Genomic DNA, 14995 nt, shown 5'->3' with positions numbered 1-14995 from the left:
TAAAAGATAATTCAGGATGATTTCATACAAATTATATCATCACTGTCATCCAGTATAATTATTGTTAAATTAGCTCAATGACAGACAAGGAAACTGAAACTCACACAATTTAAATGACTAGCAAGTGGTAAGAGATGGACTGGCACCAAAGGTTTCTGACTCATTGGTTAAAATAGTGAGGATATCTCTCCATTGGATGTCTGTTTTTTGTTAGCAAGAATCTCAATGGTTCAATAAATATTTATTGAATAAGGGTAAGTTGTTTTGTCATATTTGTATATTATAAATTAATGTAAATAGCTATTATTTTAAAAGGGCCAAGTTGTGGTCCAATTCAATGAGAAGGCCCTAATTATAAATATCTCTAAGGTCAAGCCATCATGTATCCCTACTGCAGTGGTTCTCAATTTTGGCTGCATGTTAGAATCAACTGGGTAGTTTAAACAATCACAAACAAAAAAGCCAACACGCAAACACACACCACCTAATGATTTCAGGGTTTCACATCACTCCAATTAAATTAGAATCTCTTGAAGTAAGGTTCTAGCATCGATTTTTTTTTTTTTTTTTTTTTTTACATATTCTCCAGGTGATTTTAGGTAGGAAATCAGGGTTGAGAGTCACTGCTTTAAAGGAAGAAAATTAAGGAGCAGTACCTTAGAAGAGGATATTAAACAGGTGGAGTTTGCTCTAGGACAGAGTAGAACATATTCTTGTTGCTCTGAGATACAAGGAAACCTGACTAGATACATTTAAGAGATCTGGTTGAGATACAGTGGCTCTTTAATCATAGTAAAAAAGCATTAATGAAATATTTTAAAATTGGGACTTTTAGCAACTCAGAATTAGTTGGTCTATGAAAAAGTAAACATAATGAAGACCTAGAAAATCAGTATATAGAAGTTAAGCAGTGAAACTAAAAGGTTTCTTTTTAAATGAATGAATTTGTGTTGATATACTTGTCTTTTCTTATAACCATTATTAAAGCAATTATGAAGGCTTTATTTTTAAAACATAAGGTAAAACAACTGAGCTAAAATCATGACAACTCTATCAGTATTTATCTACGAATACACACCACCAAAAAATGGCACTACTAATCGTCCAGGGGCAATAATTAGCATCAAGCAGAAAACAGTAACATGGAGTAACAGAATAGTCATTTTAGAATTTACCACCAAATGTCAAATTGTGATACAAATGTTAAAATCAAGCTTAAAGAGCATTTTAAAAAATGTACCTTAACTTAAAAGTTTCACACAGAAAAATAAGGAAAAAAAATCATGGATCTTTTTCATGCATTAAGAATTTTTTCTACAGTTCAAATTTTAGTTCAATAATTCTAGATAAATATGAGCATAAAGTGACAAATTACAAATAAAGACAAAATGCAGTGAATGCAATACTAGAAAAAAAAGAATGTTTAGTTATACAGTTTTCACGTTAATGACAGTAAAGGATATTTAACAAAACTTCAATGGCCTTGGCAATCCTTTCACATTTTTTTCTTATTAAAGCCTCATCTAGATTTTGTTCTGTGAACTGAAGTTGATCAAGGATTGTAGGCAGCAGAAGGGTCACAAAACGATCAGCCAAGGAACAGTTAGCAGTATCTATGACATCCTGGAGAATTATCCATCACAAATGATTAAAAGCAGAGATGGAATATACAATACAGAAAAAGTCATCAATGAATTGTAACACTCTCTTTAAATTTTTTATATTTCTTTCAATATGCCATTGACCTAAGTCTCCTGTGAATATTTAAATTTTTATTTAAAATGTATACTTTTATCCAGTTTTGAGGGCTATGGCTTTTTTCTCAAATTAGACAGTAAGGTTTTACAAACAAGACTTTTTTAGACAGACTTTGTGATTTAAAAATTATTCTAAACTAAAAGTATTTACTGAAAACAAATATCCTGAATCTGCTAAAAGTAATAACAATAATTAAATAATAGACATTGGTCTTAATAGTTTATGACCACAAATAATTTCCATCAAGACCCTCAAAGGGCTTTTTAAATGTTAAAACTGATTGTTAAATAATCAAGACCAAGATAAAATAGAAAATTTTGTGCATAACTCTTAATGAACATATTTAATCACTTCATACACATATTTGTATATAAGATCCAGTTATGTGAAGGGAAATACTTTCAGGAGATATTGGGTTAGACAGAATGGATTTATAAACAGGGAGAATAGTAGAGAATACTAAATTGCCCAGACAGTAAGATCTACCAGAATGTGGAGTTTTGTCTGTATCTTAAGTGCCTAGCACATTATCTGGCATGCTCTACTCCATTTCACTGACTGAATCCAATATGCCTCTATTATCCATTCAATGGCCTAATAAACTTGGTAGATGGCATCTATCGCAATGGAGAGACAATGTAACTATGCCCAGTAGTCATGCAACAAATTATATAAATCTTTTTAGTATCTTTACTTATTACACTGAAATGAGCGCTATATATATATATAAACTACTCAGTGAAAAAAAAGGAAAACACTAATATATATGACTGGCAGAAAAAAACCTAGCAAGTCTAGTATGACTGTTAGTAACTGAGATGTTTTCCTCAAGTGTATGAACTGGAAGTTTACAAAGAATGTTTTTGAAGACAAATTGTTAATTGAGAGTCACAAAAGTAGCAAAACCAATCTGTCAGTCATCCTATTACCTCAAATATTTCCTTGAATAACTCCAATGCTAAAACAGAACAGTTTTCTGATCCATCCAAAGGTTGGCTTAACCAGTGCAGTAGAGCCACAGTAGGTTCTAAACATTTAGTATGGCTTCCCAGAGTGGCGCTGCCAGGTGGAGACTGTTTAAACATCATCTGAGTGAGCATATGGCGCAGCTGAGTCACTGAACAGAAGGCAAGAAGTAATTCTAAAACCTGTGCAATATAAAGTCTTCATTAAACATCAATTTCACTGAACTTTAATATACAAAGCAAGTGTATGATGAAGCTGAAAATGCTACATATTTTAAAGAAAATATTCTAAAACAAAACTTAAGTTTTTTCTTTCAATATTATTTTTCAAATGTGTGAACAGGTTCTAAAAGGTTATAAAATAAACTTATTAATGGTGGTTACTCCTGATAAGCAGGACTGTGAGAACCTCAGAGGGAAGGTCAACTTCAACTCCTCCCACTCCTTCCATACTACTTATTTTTAAACAGAAAACTGTTTTGTTTATAAATGACCAAAAAAACCCTAAAAAATAAAATTAGAATTAACAATATTTGTTAAAATCCTAAAATTCAATAACTGCTATAAAGGATACTGTAGCATAGAATATAAAACCTTCAGGATGGTTATTTCCACACTGTTTGCATACTGTTGGCATTATGACCCTTAGCTCTCCTACTGTACCCCATTTTTCCTCTACTTTATAAACTGGGCCTTATACCATAACATCCCCCATCAACCAGTTTATTAGATGTTAAGATAAATTCCACCTCATTTCACATACTACCAACCTATCACTAAAAAAAAAAATTTTTCTTAAGATCTCCTTGTCTCTCTACTTATTTCCAACTTTTTAAGTCTGTTTCTTACAAATGATATATAATCGGGATTTGTGTTTTAATCAACTTGATAGTATCTGAATTTAAAAGAATCCAGTCCATTAGCATTTACTGTGACAAGTGATAATCTTTAATAAACTGCAGTACAGTCATGTGTCACTTAGTGATGCATATGTTGCTTAATGCATCATTAATTCTGTTGTGTGAACATCCTAAGAGTGTACTTACACAAACCTAGATGGTAGAGCCTACTATGTCCCTTTATTGCCCGTGGGCTACAAACCTGTACAGAATATTACTGTACTAAATACTGTAGGCAACTATAACACAACTGTAAGTACTTGTGTATCTAAACATAGAAAAATACAGTAAGATTAAATAAGATTAAAAACGGTACACCCGTATAGGACACTTACCATAAACAAAACTTGCAGGACTGGAAGTTGCTCTGGGTGAGTTAATGACTGAGTAGTGAGTGAATGTAAAGGCCTAGGACATTACTGTATATTGCTGTAGACTTCATAAAGACTGTATGCTTAAGCTACACTATTTTTTAAAATTTCTCTAATAAATTAACCTTAGCTTACCAGAACTTTTTAACTTTATAAACGTGTCCATTTTTAAAGTTTTTGACTCTTTTGTAGTAAGAGAAACACACTGTACAGCTATATAAAAATACTTTATTTACATCTGTAGTCTATCAGTTTTTTTTCTATTTTTAAAATGTGGGTTTTTTCTTTTTAAACTTTTTTTGTTAAAAACAAAGACACAAACACAGACATTAGCCCAGGTCTACACAGGGCCAGGGTAATCAATACCACTTCCACCTCCACATCTTGTCCCACCGGAAGGTCTTCAGGGGCAGTAACACACAAGGAGCTGTTATCTCTAATAACAACAATACCTTCTTCTGGAATACCTCCTGAAAGACCTGCCTGGCTGTCTTACAGTTAACTTTTTTATAAGTAGAAGTACACTCTAAAATAACAAAGAATAAGTGGTAACACCTTTATCAAAATACTATGTACTGTATACAATCTTAATACGTGTTATAGTTTTATACAGCTGGCAGCTCAGTAGGTTTGTTTACACCAGCATCACCACAAACACATGTAATGCATTGCACCACCACGTTAGAATGGCCATAATTCCATAGGCAATAAGAAGTCTGTGTCTGTCATTGACTAAAATGTCATTATGTAATGCATGACTATATTTATTTTTGAATAGGTAATACATTCACATGGTTCAAAAGACAAACCCTGTAGGCAAGCAATGTTACCAATTGTTTGTGTATCTTACCAGATGTCCGTTATAAACATACAAGCAGATAGCTTTCCATGTACATTAGTTTTCTTTTAATGTACACATATAAAAGTAAAAAAACTAATTACTAGTACAGAGCTAGAGGACTTTCCCAAAATGAACATATTCCACTGTTGATGGCATTTGGGTTATCATTGTTAGCTATTAGGAGCAGTACTACATTTTGTACACATGTATACAATTCTTTGGGATAAATACTTATAAGTGAGATTTCTGAGTCGTAGTTTATACATATGCCCAGTATTAATAGATATCAGTTTTAATAATTGGTTGTTCTGTGAGTACTAAATGAGAGTTATAGTATGTTTGCTATTTTCCTTATTTTTCATTTTAATCAACTGGTGGGTGTCAGATGGTATCACACTACCATTTAAATCTGCATTTCCCTTAAGATGGATAAAGTGGTAAATCACTTCATGTTTACTGACCAATTCAACTTTTTTGCTCAAGTATCTGTTCGGCTCTGTGTTTTTTCTGATATATACGTACAACATAGAAAAATAATATATTTTGGATAAGAGTTCTTTGTTAGATATATGCATTGTAGATATCTATTCCCATTCTTTGACTTTTCATTCTTTTATTAGTGGTCTTTTCATAAATAGAAACAATTTTAATGTGGCCCAACTTACCGACATTTTTAGTGTATAGTTAGTGCTTTTGTTTCCTGTTTAAGAAAATCATTGTCTACCCCAAGGCCGTGAAGATGCTCTTTAGGTGTTTTTTCCAAAACCTTCCTTATTTTTACTCTTCACATTTAAATCTGCAACCTATCTTATACTGATTTTTGCATTTGGTATGAGGTAGGGGGTCAAGATTCAGTTTTTCCCCATATGTATATTCAATTGACCCAGTGTCATTTATTGAAATGACCATACTTTTAAGACTCTACTGTTGTCAATCAGGAGACCATACGCTGTGGGTTTGTTTCTGCTCCATTCTGTTCCACTGGGCTATCATTATGACAAAATACGGCACTGTCTTTAGACTAATCCCCTAAGCACCTGACATTTTAAAAAATCAGTTAATAGCATCATTTAAAAACTTCATGTTCTATTTGTCACGAGAATATAAAATATGTATTTACTGATCTTGTATCCAGCCAACTTGTTAAATAGATTCACTTAATTTTAATAATAGATTTTAGATTTTCTATACTCTCATGTCATCTGAATAGTGAGTTTTATTTCTTCCTTTCCAATCTCTATAACTTTTTAATTTATCTTGCCTTATTAGGCTGGTTGGGACCACAAATACTAAGCTGAACATCACTGGTGATAATGAACATTCTTTTCTTATTCCTAATCTTGAGAAAAGCTTTCAAAAATTTGCCATTTAAAAAGATAATGCAGTAGATTTTTGGTAATTACTCTATCAGGGAAAGGAAGTTACTGTTTATTCCTAGTGTGCTAATCTTTATCTTGAATAGGTATTAAATTTTATCAAATGCTATTCCACCTTTAATGAGATAATATAATTTTTCTGCTTTTTTGTTAATGTGGGAAATTATATTAATTTCTAAATGTTAAACCATCTTTGCAATCCTGGAATAAACCCCATTTGGTAATAAGACATGATCCTTTTTATGTGTCACTGATTTTGATTTGCTAATGTTTTGTTTAGAATTTTTGCAATATGTTCATGAAAGATATTGAGCCATAATTTTCATTTGTTGTAGTATCCTTGTCAGGTTTTGCTATCAAGGTTATACTGGCCTTATAATCAAAGACACTATACACTATTATAGGTTAAAAAAAGACACTCAACTATATCTTCCCCACCAAGATGTATTTTGCTTTCACTTCTACCCACTTCTTTCTATCACAACGTGAAATATTTTTTACTTTAAAAAATGAAGTTTTAAATTTTTATTTTTATTTTTTTACTTTTCCATTCTCTTTCAGGTTTTGATACTCATAGAATGCTTCTACTCCCCTGTGCTACCTGACCTCCTAAATTCCCTGAGACAGTTTAATACCTTTAGATTCCAGTATTAGATTTTTCCCTTGCTGTGTGTTTCTATTCCAAGAATCCTTATTTAGCACTTATATTACAGATTCCTAGTCACTTTATTAAGATCCATTTAGATACTAATTAGAAATAGTTCTCATATTGCACATGAGAAAGGAATTTAGAAATTCTAGGGTTCGAAATAAAGAAAATATTGTTAAGTAACAAACTTTGTACTGTTTCAACCTTTCTACCATCTTTTAGATCATTGTTGCAAATGATTAGTTCAAAGTCATTCTGATTTTTTTCTTCTGTAAAAACTTGTAAGGTAAAGGCTGACCTAGAAAAGTCCTACTTCACGACAGACACAAAAGTCACTTGTAGGAAGATTACAGATCTATATGTGAAAGTTAAAAAAAAAACTAGGAAGCTTTTAGAGGAAAACAATGGAGTCCATCTTTGTGACTTTGTAATAGGCCAAGAGTTCCTAAATGGAACACAATAAACACTAAATTGATCTATGTTAAAATCAAGGCACCATTAGGTGAGTAAAAAGGCAACTCACAAGAATGGAAGAAAATATTTGCATGTTACATACCCATCAAAAGACTCCAAAATAACTCCTCTTACTTATAAGTAAGAGAAAGACAACGCATTAAACAAATGAGCAAGAGACATAAACAGACATGGCAAAGAATATACAAATGGCCAATGAATGTGTAAAATGATATTTTTACTAATTAATACAATATTAATTTAAATTATAATGCAATACTACTGTAAAGCCATTAGAATTGCTAAAATGAAAAAGTGAAAAATATCAACTGCTGGCAAGAATGCAGACTGACCAAATATTCATAAACTGGTCCAACTGACTTTTTTTGAAAACTGTTTCATAGTGCCTACTGAACTTATGTATATCCTATGACACAGTGATTCCACTCCTAGATATAAAGCTAAAACAAGCATGTCCATAAGCTCACCAAAAGACATGCAGAAAATGGTAAATGCACGTTTTTTTGTAATACCTGATGTTCATAAACAAAAGAACACCAATTGCGCTCCTTTCCTCCTGGGGCCCAGTGTGCAATGGCTGCAAACAGCTGCTTCCTTGGTAGTGTACACGGCCTGTTGCTTGTATGGTTTGGCCTAAGACACCTTACAGACAGCCCTTTCCAATGTACATTCTTGTCTCTGACCTCCTGCTGTGCCCCATCTAGGCTTTGGAGAGGTATTACGCAAGGTGTCTTTGGAAAGCCCCCAGGGCACAGTGACCAGGGTTCACAGTGGCCAAGTCATCATGTCCATCCACACAAATCTGCAAAATACGGAGCATGCAACTAAGGCCCCATGCAGCACCAAGTTCAAGGTCCCTGGCTGCCCAAAGATCCACATCTCAAAGTGGGGTTTTACCAAATTTAATGTGGATAAATCTGAAGACATGGCGGCTGAGAAGTGGCTCATCCCAGATGGCTGTGAGGTCAAATACATCCCCAAATGTGGCCCCTGGACAAGTGGTGAGCACTACATTCGTGAGGGAGTTCACTGTAATGTCCCCTTACTCATGCTCACCAATAAATCATACTCCCTTGTCCAAAAAAAGAACCAATCTAACAATCTACAACTATATGAAATATGAGTGAATCTCATCACATTATGTTGAACCAAAGAAAGTCTAGACAGAAAACGTATGTATTATATGCTTTTATTTACATAAAGTTCCAAAATATATATGTACATATGTGTATATATGGACACATGTACACGTGTGCATATATACATACATATGCACACATGTATATATGTATACATACGTATATATACACACATATACGTATATATGTGTGTATATATCTGTGTGTATATACGTATATATACATATATGTGTATATATATGTGTGTACACATATACAAATATATGTATGCTGTTAGAAGTCAGTATAGTGGTTATAGCAGTCATCCTTGGTAAAGGTAAGGAATAGGAAGGGGTAGGTACTAACTAAAAGGGAGCACAAGAAGAGTTCTAGAATACTAGTAACATTCTACATCCTGATCTAGACACTGGCTACATAATTGTGTCCCTATTATAAAAATACAGAGGGCTGTGCATTTGGATTTTTCTGCATTTTACAGTTTTTTAAAAGTTTAAATGAAAAGTCATGTTTTTACATACCTTTGAAGAGGAATCAGGATCCTTTCCATTAAGAAGACCTAATACTTGATTAAGACATGAAGAAAAGTACTCATATCTAGGTTTAGAATAAAAATATACATCAAATGATAATTATAAAATTGATACATCAAAAGGGATTTATCTACAAGATAAACATAAAATTCATGTGTATTTTCTTTCATCTATTTATTTGGGCTTCTAATATAGAACACACTGTAAAGTTTATACTTAAAACGTCATATATCTTACAATTATGATATACATAAATTGGCTGTGTCATTTATTAAAACATAGTGATTCATGTGGCAATACATAAATCATTAAAATTTTCAGTGTCTCAATTGCTGTATTTTTTTAAGATTGTGTTCACTTTGTAAAAATTCAAAGGACAGAGGAATATCCTAATAAACTATACAGCTGCTTATTTATAAAGCACCTAAAATTGCCAGGCATTAAATTTGTCTCTGCAAATAAAGAAGGGGCAGCAACCCGCGTTACACAACTCCAGGAGGTATCGAGGTACCCCTAGCATTATATTCTATGTGACTCATGTATCCTAGATTTCGGAGATGGTGCCTTGACAGAGAGTTCACAGTCTAAAGATGAAGGAGAAGGACAGAAAGAGATAATACAAGGTAATATAAAATACAATGCTATAACGGAGGAATGTAGGGGGCACTATGGAACAAAATATTGTCTCAGTATTAAACCCAGACTCGAGTCTTAAAAACAAAAATAGAAGTTAGGCATATAAAAGAGAAAGTATTCCAGTCTTCCAGAGGGAATGCTCTAGAGGAAATAGCACATGGATACATGAAAGGGCATTTCTAGTAAGCTGGAAGTTCTATTTATTGTCTGATATGATTAGACAAAAAAACAATGTGTGAAGAAATAAGGTTGAGAGGTTGTTAGGGAACAGATTTTGAAGGGCTATACTGAGAATTTGGATATTCACCTTGAATGCAATGGTAGGTCAAAGATTTTAAAAGGGACACCTGGTTGAAGAAAAAGTTTTGAGCATATTTATAAGTTAAAGGGGAAGGGTCAACTGAATATGAGACCCTGAAGAGAGAAGAGCAACTGCTTCAGAAAAGACAAAATGAGGCAATCCATAGAGTAATGGTACATATTTATGAGTGAAACAGGAAGAAACTAAGTAAGAATTTGGTATAAACATAGGTAAGTTTGTCCAGGGGCAAGGATTTCAGTGAGCTCCAATCAAATGGGGCTCCATTTAGATATTTTTTTTCTGTGAAACAAAGATAAGGTCATCTTCTGCATAAAAGGTAGCAAGAGAAAAATAAAAAATTTCAAAGACCAGCCAGGCCAGCAGCTCATGCCTGTAATCCCAGCACTTTGGCAGGCTGAAGCGGCTGGATCGCTTGAGGTCAGGAGTTCAAGACCAGCCTGGCCAACATGGTAAAACCCCTTCTCTACTAAACATACAAAAATTAGCTGGGCGTGGTGACATGTGCCTATAATCCCAGCTACTTGGGAGGCTGAGGCATGAGAATCACTTGAACCCAGGAGGCGGAGGTTGCAGTGAGCCAGGATCGCACCACTGCACTCCAGCCTGGGCAATAGAGTGAGACTCTGTCTCTAAATAAATAAATAAGAAAGATGCATTGTAGGAAATGAGAAAGCTGACAAGTAAATATAACAGGTCTGGCCCAGGTAAAGTTGTGTGATTTTCTAAAGCTCTAATTAGTAACCATGCACTTAAGTTAGACTTTGGAAGAGATTCAGGATTGGGTTATTGTTCAATGGCATACCAGACAAACGAGGAATTGCCAGAGGTGATTCTGGGGTTCTACGATAGATAGAGTATAAAATAGATAATAGAACTGAGAGATTTACAGAAGAAATGATTAAGCAACCTCTTATTAATGCTAAACTGGATTATCTTTTAGTCTTCCAGACAAGGTTTATTCAAAAGAATTTTTCTGTTTACTATGAAGATGCTGAATAAGCACTATCTGGTGGGTAGAATAGATATACATAGATGTTGGGAGAATCTCACAACAGATGAAGAGAAGGCAGGTCATGGGAAGGCACTCTGGAAGAAAAGCTCACCTATCTAGAGATTCTTAAGAAAAAGTGAAATGCTAAAGTGAATACTTCTTGGTTTTGCAAAGTATCAGCTGAGCCATATGAACTGTGGTCAAGTTTGCCCTAGTGCTTAGCTTTTATTAAAATAAAACTTATAGATTCTATGTTTCTTAAACATCAGGGACTGTGTCTTCACATCCTGTTGCTGCTAAGTGCCTGATCATAGGTGGGGGTCAGTAAATGTTTTCTTGTATGTGAAACTCTTTGAAACAATTTCAATTATTTCCTAATTTAGGATGACAAAGCAGCATAGGTCCCAGCAAAATTTAACTTAGAATGCAAAAAGGCCACAAGCTCATTGAAAAACAATTACTACCTGATCTCAAAACATAAATGATCATATGAAATACACTCAGATAGAAAGGACATATGTTCCTATTTTACCTATGAAAAGAGGCACACACCAAAGGAAACATTATCCATTTTTATACAAAAAATAAAGACACAAACATAATGACATCAATGTTTCAACACTGTTTCATTTATTTATAATTTATGTAGAAATATTTATTTTTATTGTTCCTATAATAAAAATACTTTTTCAATCATATTGCTATTTACGTTTTAAAACTGGTTTTAAAATAAATTAGCCAAGATGTCTACATTTTGGAGAATGGCACAACCCTGTTATTGATCTAAAGCAAAGACTGAAATACACACTAGACAATGACCTTGTTATACTTTCCATTTCAGTTCAGGAAAGAAAAAAGAGTGTGAGTAAAGCACATCAAAACATTTTAGTCTACTGTGAATCAGTAGAATCCAAGCTTATTATATTTTAAGAAGACAATTTTGTTTATAAGCAACACATCTTGGTTTAAAAAAAAAAAGTTCTAAAATTGACTGAAGTGATTCATACCTGGTGAGATAATCAGCAATTTTAGGATTCTTAAGGAGATCCATCAGTAGGTCAACTGAATACTTTCTAGTTAGAGTGCCATCACCATTTATGAGAATATTAAATATTAGTTGAAAAGTCTGATGAATGTTTCGAGCATGGAATAGCTTAAGGACAAATTAGAAAAAGCATATTAGACAAAAAATTAAGTTGACACTATCCTAAAAGGTAAAAATAAAAAAGTCTCAATGACTTTTAAAATATCAGACTATAAACTTCAGAATAAATTTGAAAAATTGTATTTACCTTTTCCCCCACTTCTTCATTTAATGTCAAACTGGATAATATTGAAAGTGCAAACACAACCACAGTTAAACTACTATGGGCCAACAAGGTGATAAGAGTTCGATAAAAAGATTTCACATTACTCTGAGGAAAAAAAGTTAAAAAATTAATAAAATTATAAATTTTATGTTTTGGTTTAAAAAATGTATCCTGCACAGAGTGGGCAAACTTTTATTAAACATCATTATCAACTCTATTAAATGATTGTTGCATTTAAAAGATAAATGTTCTACAGGAGAAATTTAGATCAGAGATAAATTTAAATTCAAAAATTGTTACAGAGTACCTACAGAAAAAAATAATTTGGTAAATATGTGCAAATGGGTTGGAGATAAATATTTCCAAAGTTTTGTCACCTAAGAATAAATAATTCAATGAAGGTAAATCAGGGTGTCAATTCTAATAAAGGGATACATGCAGAGTGGAAACAAAAGAGCTACCTTAAATACTGCAGGAAAAGTTGTTTAGCATTTGTGTTAACAAAAGAACTGTAATGAGGAACTCTCATAATTGTGGTGGAAGCAAAAAAAATTCAGCAAATTTAAGAATTTGTTTTATGTTACACACTGTGGAGCAGCAATTAACTTTGCCATATTTGCTGATTAGCATTTAGATTTAAGAGATCACTGCAGGTGTGAGCGAGATGGGTAGTTTCGTATATTGCTGACGGTCATATAGATAGACACAATCTTGGTGAACAGCAGTTTCTACACATGAAACTATGAGCAAATGTTTATTCTTCCTTATATTTAAGTGTTTCCTAAATATGAACTTTTTTTTCAATTCAGAAATTGAAAAACACACACACTACACACACACACACACACACACACACACACACACACACACACTCCACCTCCAAAGTAAGACCAGGGCAGAAAAATGTAGCACTTTAACAAGTGAGATATTAAATTTAAAATCGAACGGGTAATGCTGAATAGCACAGCAGGAAAATTGTTCACAAAGCACCTTAAAGAATCGGTGACTTGCTTGATTTAATACACTTTTTTTTTTTTTTTTTTAGGATGGAGTCTTACTCCGTCGCCAGGCTAGAGTGCAGTGGCGCGATCTCGGCTCACTCCAACCTCCACCTCCTGGGTTCAAGCGATTCTCCTGCCTCAGTTTCCCAAGTAGCTGGGACTACAGGCGTGTGCCACCATGCCTGGCTAATTTTTTGTATTTTGGTAGAGATGGGGTTCACCATGTTGGCCAAGATGGTCTCAATCTCCTAACCTTGTGATCTGCCTGCCTCGGCCTCCAAAGTGCTGGGATTACAGGTGTGAGCCACCATGCCCGGCTGATTTAATATACTTCTAAAAGTGATTCAGTTAAATTCATTTGTGTGTCTTCACTTATCACAAGTACTGTTGGTTCACACTGAGCACTTAACTCATGAATCTTTCTGGTGGGGTTGCCATTGATTTTGTGGAAACACTAGACTGAGATAAATGGGACTGCCAGTGATGTGCCTCCCTTCTAAGAGCACAAAATAATTTAGTAATTCTTGTACTACTCAATGTAATAAATAATGGGATGCCATGCTAAGGAAAACTTTTAGAAATAAGTGCATTAACCCTTAACACACAGTCTTCAATACAACATACACGAAGGCTGAAGTGCTTCAAGTTATTTATATGTCAAACTGACTCTTAATTTTGATGGGTCATCCGATAAGACACAGAATCCTTGTTCAAATTTGTTTTAAAGAAAAAGATAAATACAATTTTCTTTAAGCAGAGAATCTACCATAAAACAAGAAACATTAAAAAGAAATAAACTTCTTACCAATGTCTTTATGTGTGTTTGAACAGAAAGATTGTGCCGACAAAGATTTGCCAATAATCCTAGACAAGGCATTTTTAACTCATCTTCAGAAGATTGACTGTTGTTTTACATTGGTGTTTTGTTTAAAGAAAAAATAGTAAAAGAAAAAAAGCATTAACATCATTCTAAGTCAAAATGATATAGTTAAGTTTATACATTTCAATTCCTTTTTACACGCAAAAAAACCCAAAAAAACTAATTGACATAAGAAGCCAGAGAAGCTCTGAATAGTATTGATCATTTATCTCTTGTTTTAAAACCAAATTACCCTATTCAATTCCATCATGAAAACATGGAAATAACTGTCAGCGTGGGCCATGTGCTGTTTCATCAGTATATTTTCCTACAAGAATAACTACATAATTTTCAGTTTCAGTATTTTTTTTTCTGGCCAAATCAATTCAGTCCATAAATTTTTCTTATGAAAATTAAAGCTGCTTTACAATTTTTTTTTCCTTTTTACATTTTTTTCACCAATGAATGAGGTCACATACTTTTACAACTTTTGATCATTAAAATCATCTGGGCAGAACAAATAAGAATCGGAGTCTCACTCAGTTTACATAGTTAGAAAATGTTATCTAAGAAAAATTGATCTACCACATGGTTGTAATTTAAAAATAAACAAATAGACTGTTTGGTTTTATGTTTGATTGCATACTCACATGTGATCTATCAGGAACGTAATTAATTCATCTATATTGGCACCAGAATAGAAAATTTTGACATTATATGTTAACTTCTGTAGAAGTTGAATGCACTGAGAATAAGAAAATAGTTATAAATATAAAGATACAAAAACATTGCCTGCTTAAAATAATGGACTATCGAGCACATTCTGAGCATGTCCTTTTCCATTTCCTAAAACAATTTTTTTAAAAAACACATG

General features: G+C 33.2%; 1 protein-coding gene and 1 non-coding gene across 2 annotated transcripts in view; one reads left to right on the top strand and one right to left on the bottom strand.

Annotated features, from left to right (window-relative positions):
• The window catches only part of CIP2A (cell proliferation regulating inhibitor of protein phosphatase 2A), a 38476-nt gene that overhangs the window by 16145 nt on the left and 7336 nt on the right, over positions 1–14995 (bottom strand). The window contains exons 4-10 of the mRNA XM_003261777.3: positions 14772–14866; positions 14068–14164; positions 12244–12366; positions 11959–12104; positions 8991–9066; positions 2688–2906; positions 1464–1623 (exon numbers count right to left, since the gene is read on the bottom strand). Coding sequence (XP_003261825.1) covers positions 1464–1623; positions 2688–2906; positions 8991–9066; positions 11959–12104; positions 12244–12366; positions 14068–14164; positions 14772–14866 — 916 coding nt within the window. The remainder of the gene's footprint in view (positions 1–1463; positions 1624–2687; positions 2907–8990; positions 9067–11958; positions 12105–12243; positions 12367–14067; positions 14165–14771; positions 14867–14995) is intronic.
• On the top strand, positions 7855–7988 carry LOC115832197. The gene has a single exon (XR_004027633.1). It is a non-coding gene; the product is annotated as a small nucleolar RNA SNORA70 (small nucleolar RNA).

This window comes from Nomascus leucogenys, chromosome 21, assembly GCF_006542625.1.
Source record: "Nomascus leucogenys isolate Asia chromosome 21, Asia_NLE_v1, whole genome shotgun sequence".
NCBI classification, from domain to species: Eukaryota; Metazoa; Chordata; class Mammalia; order Primates; family Hylobatidae; genus Nomascus; species Nomascus leucogenys.
The sequence above is the reverse complement of the archived record's forward strand: the minus strand, read 5'-3'. Positions and strand labels throughout refer to the sequence as shown.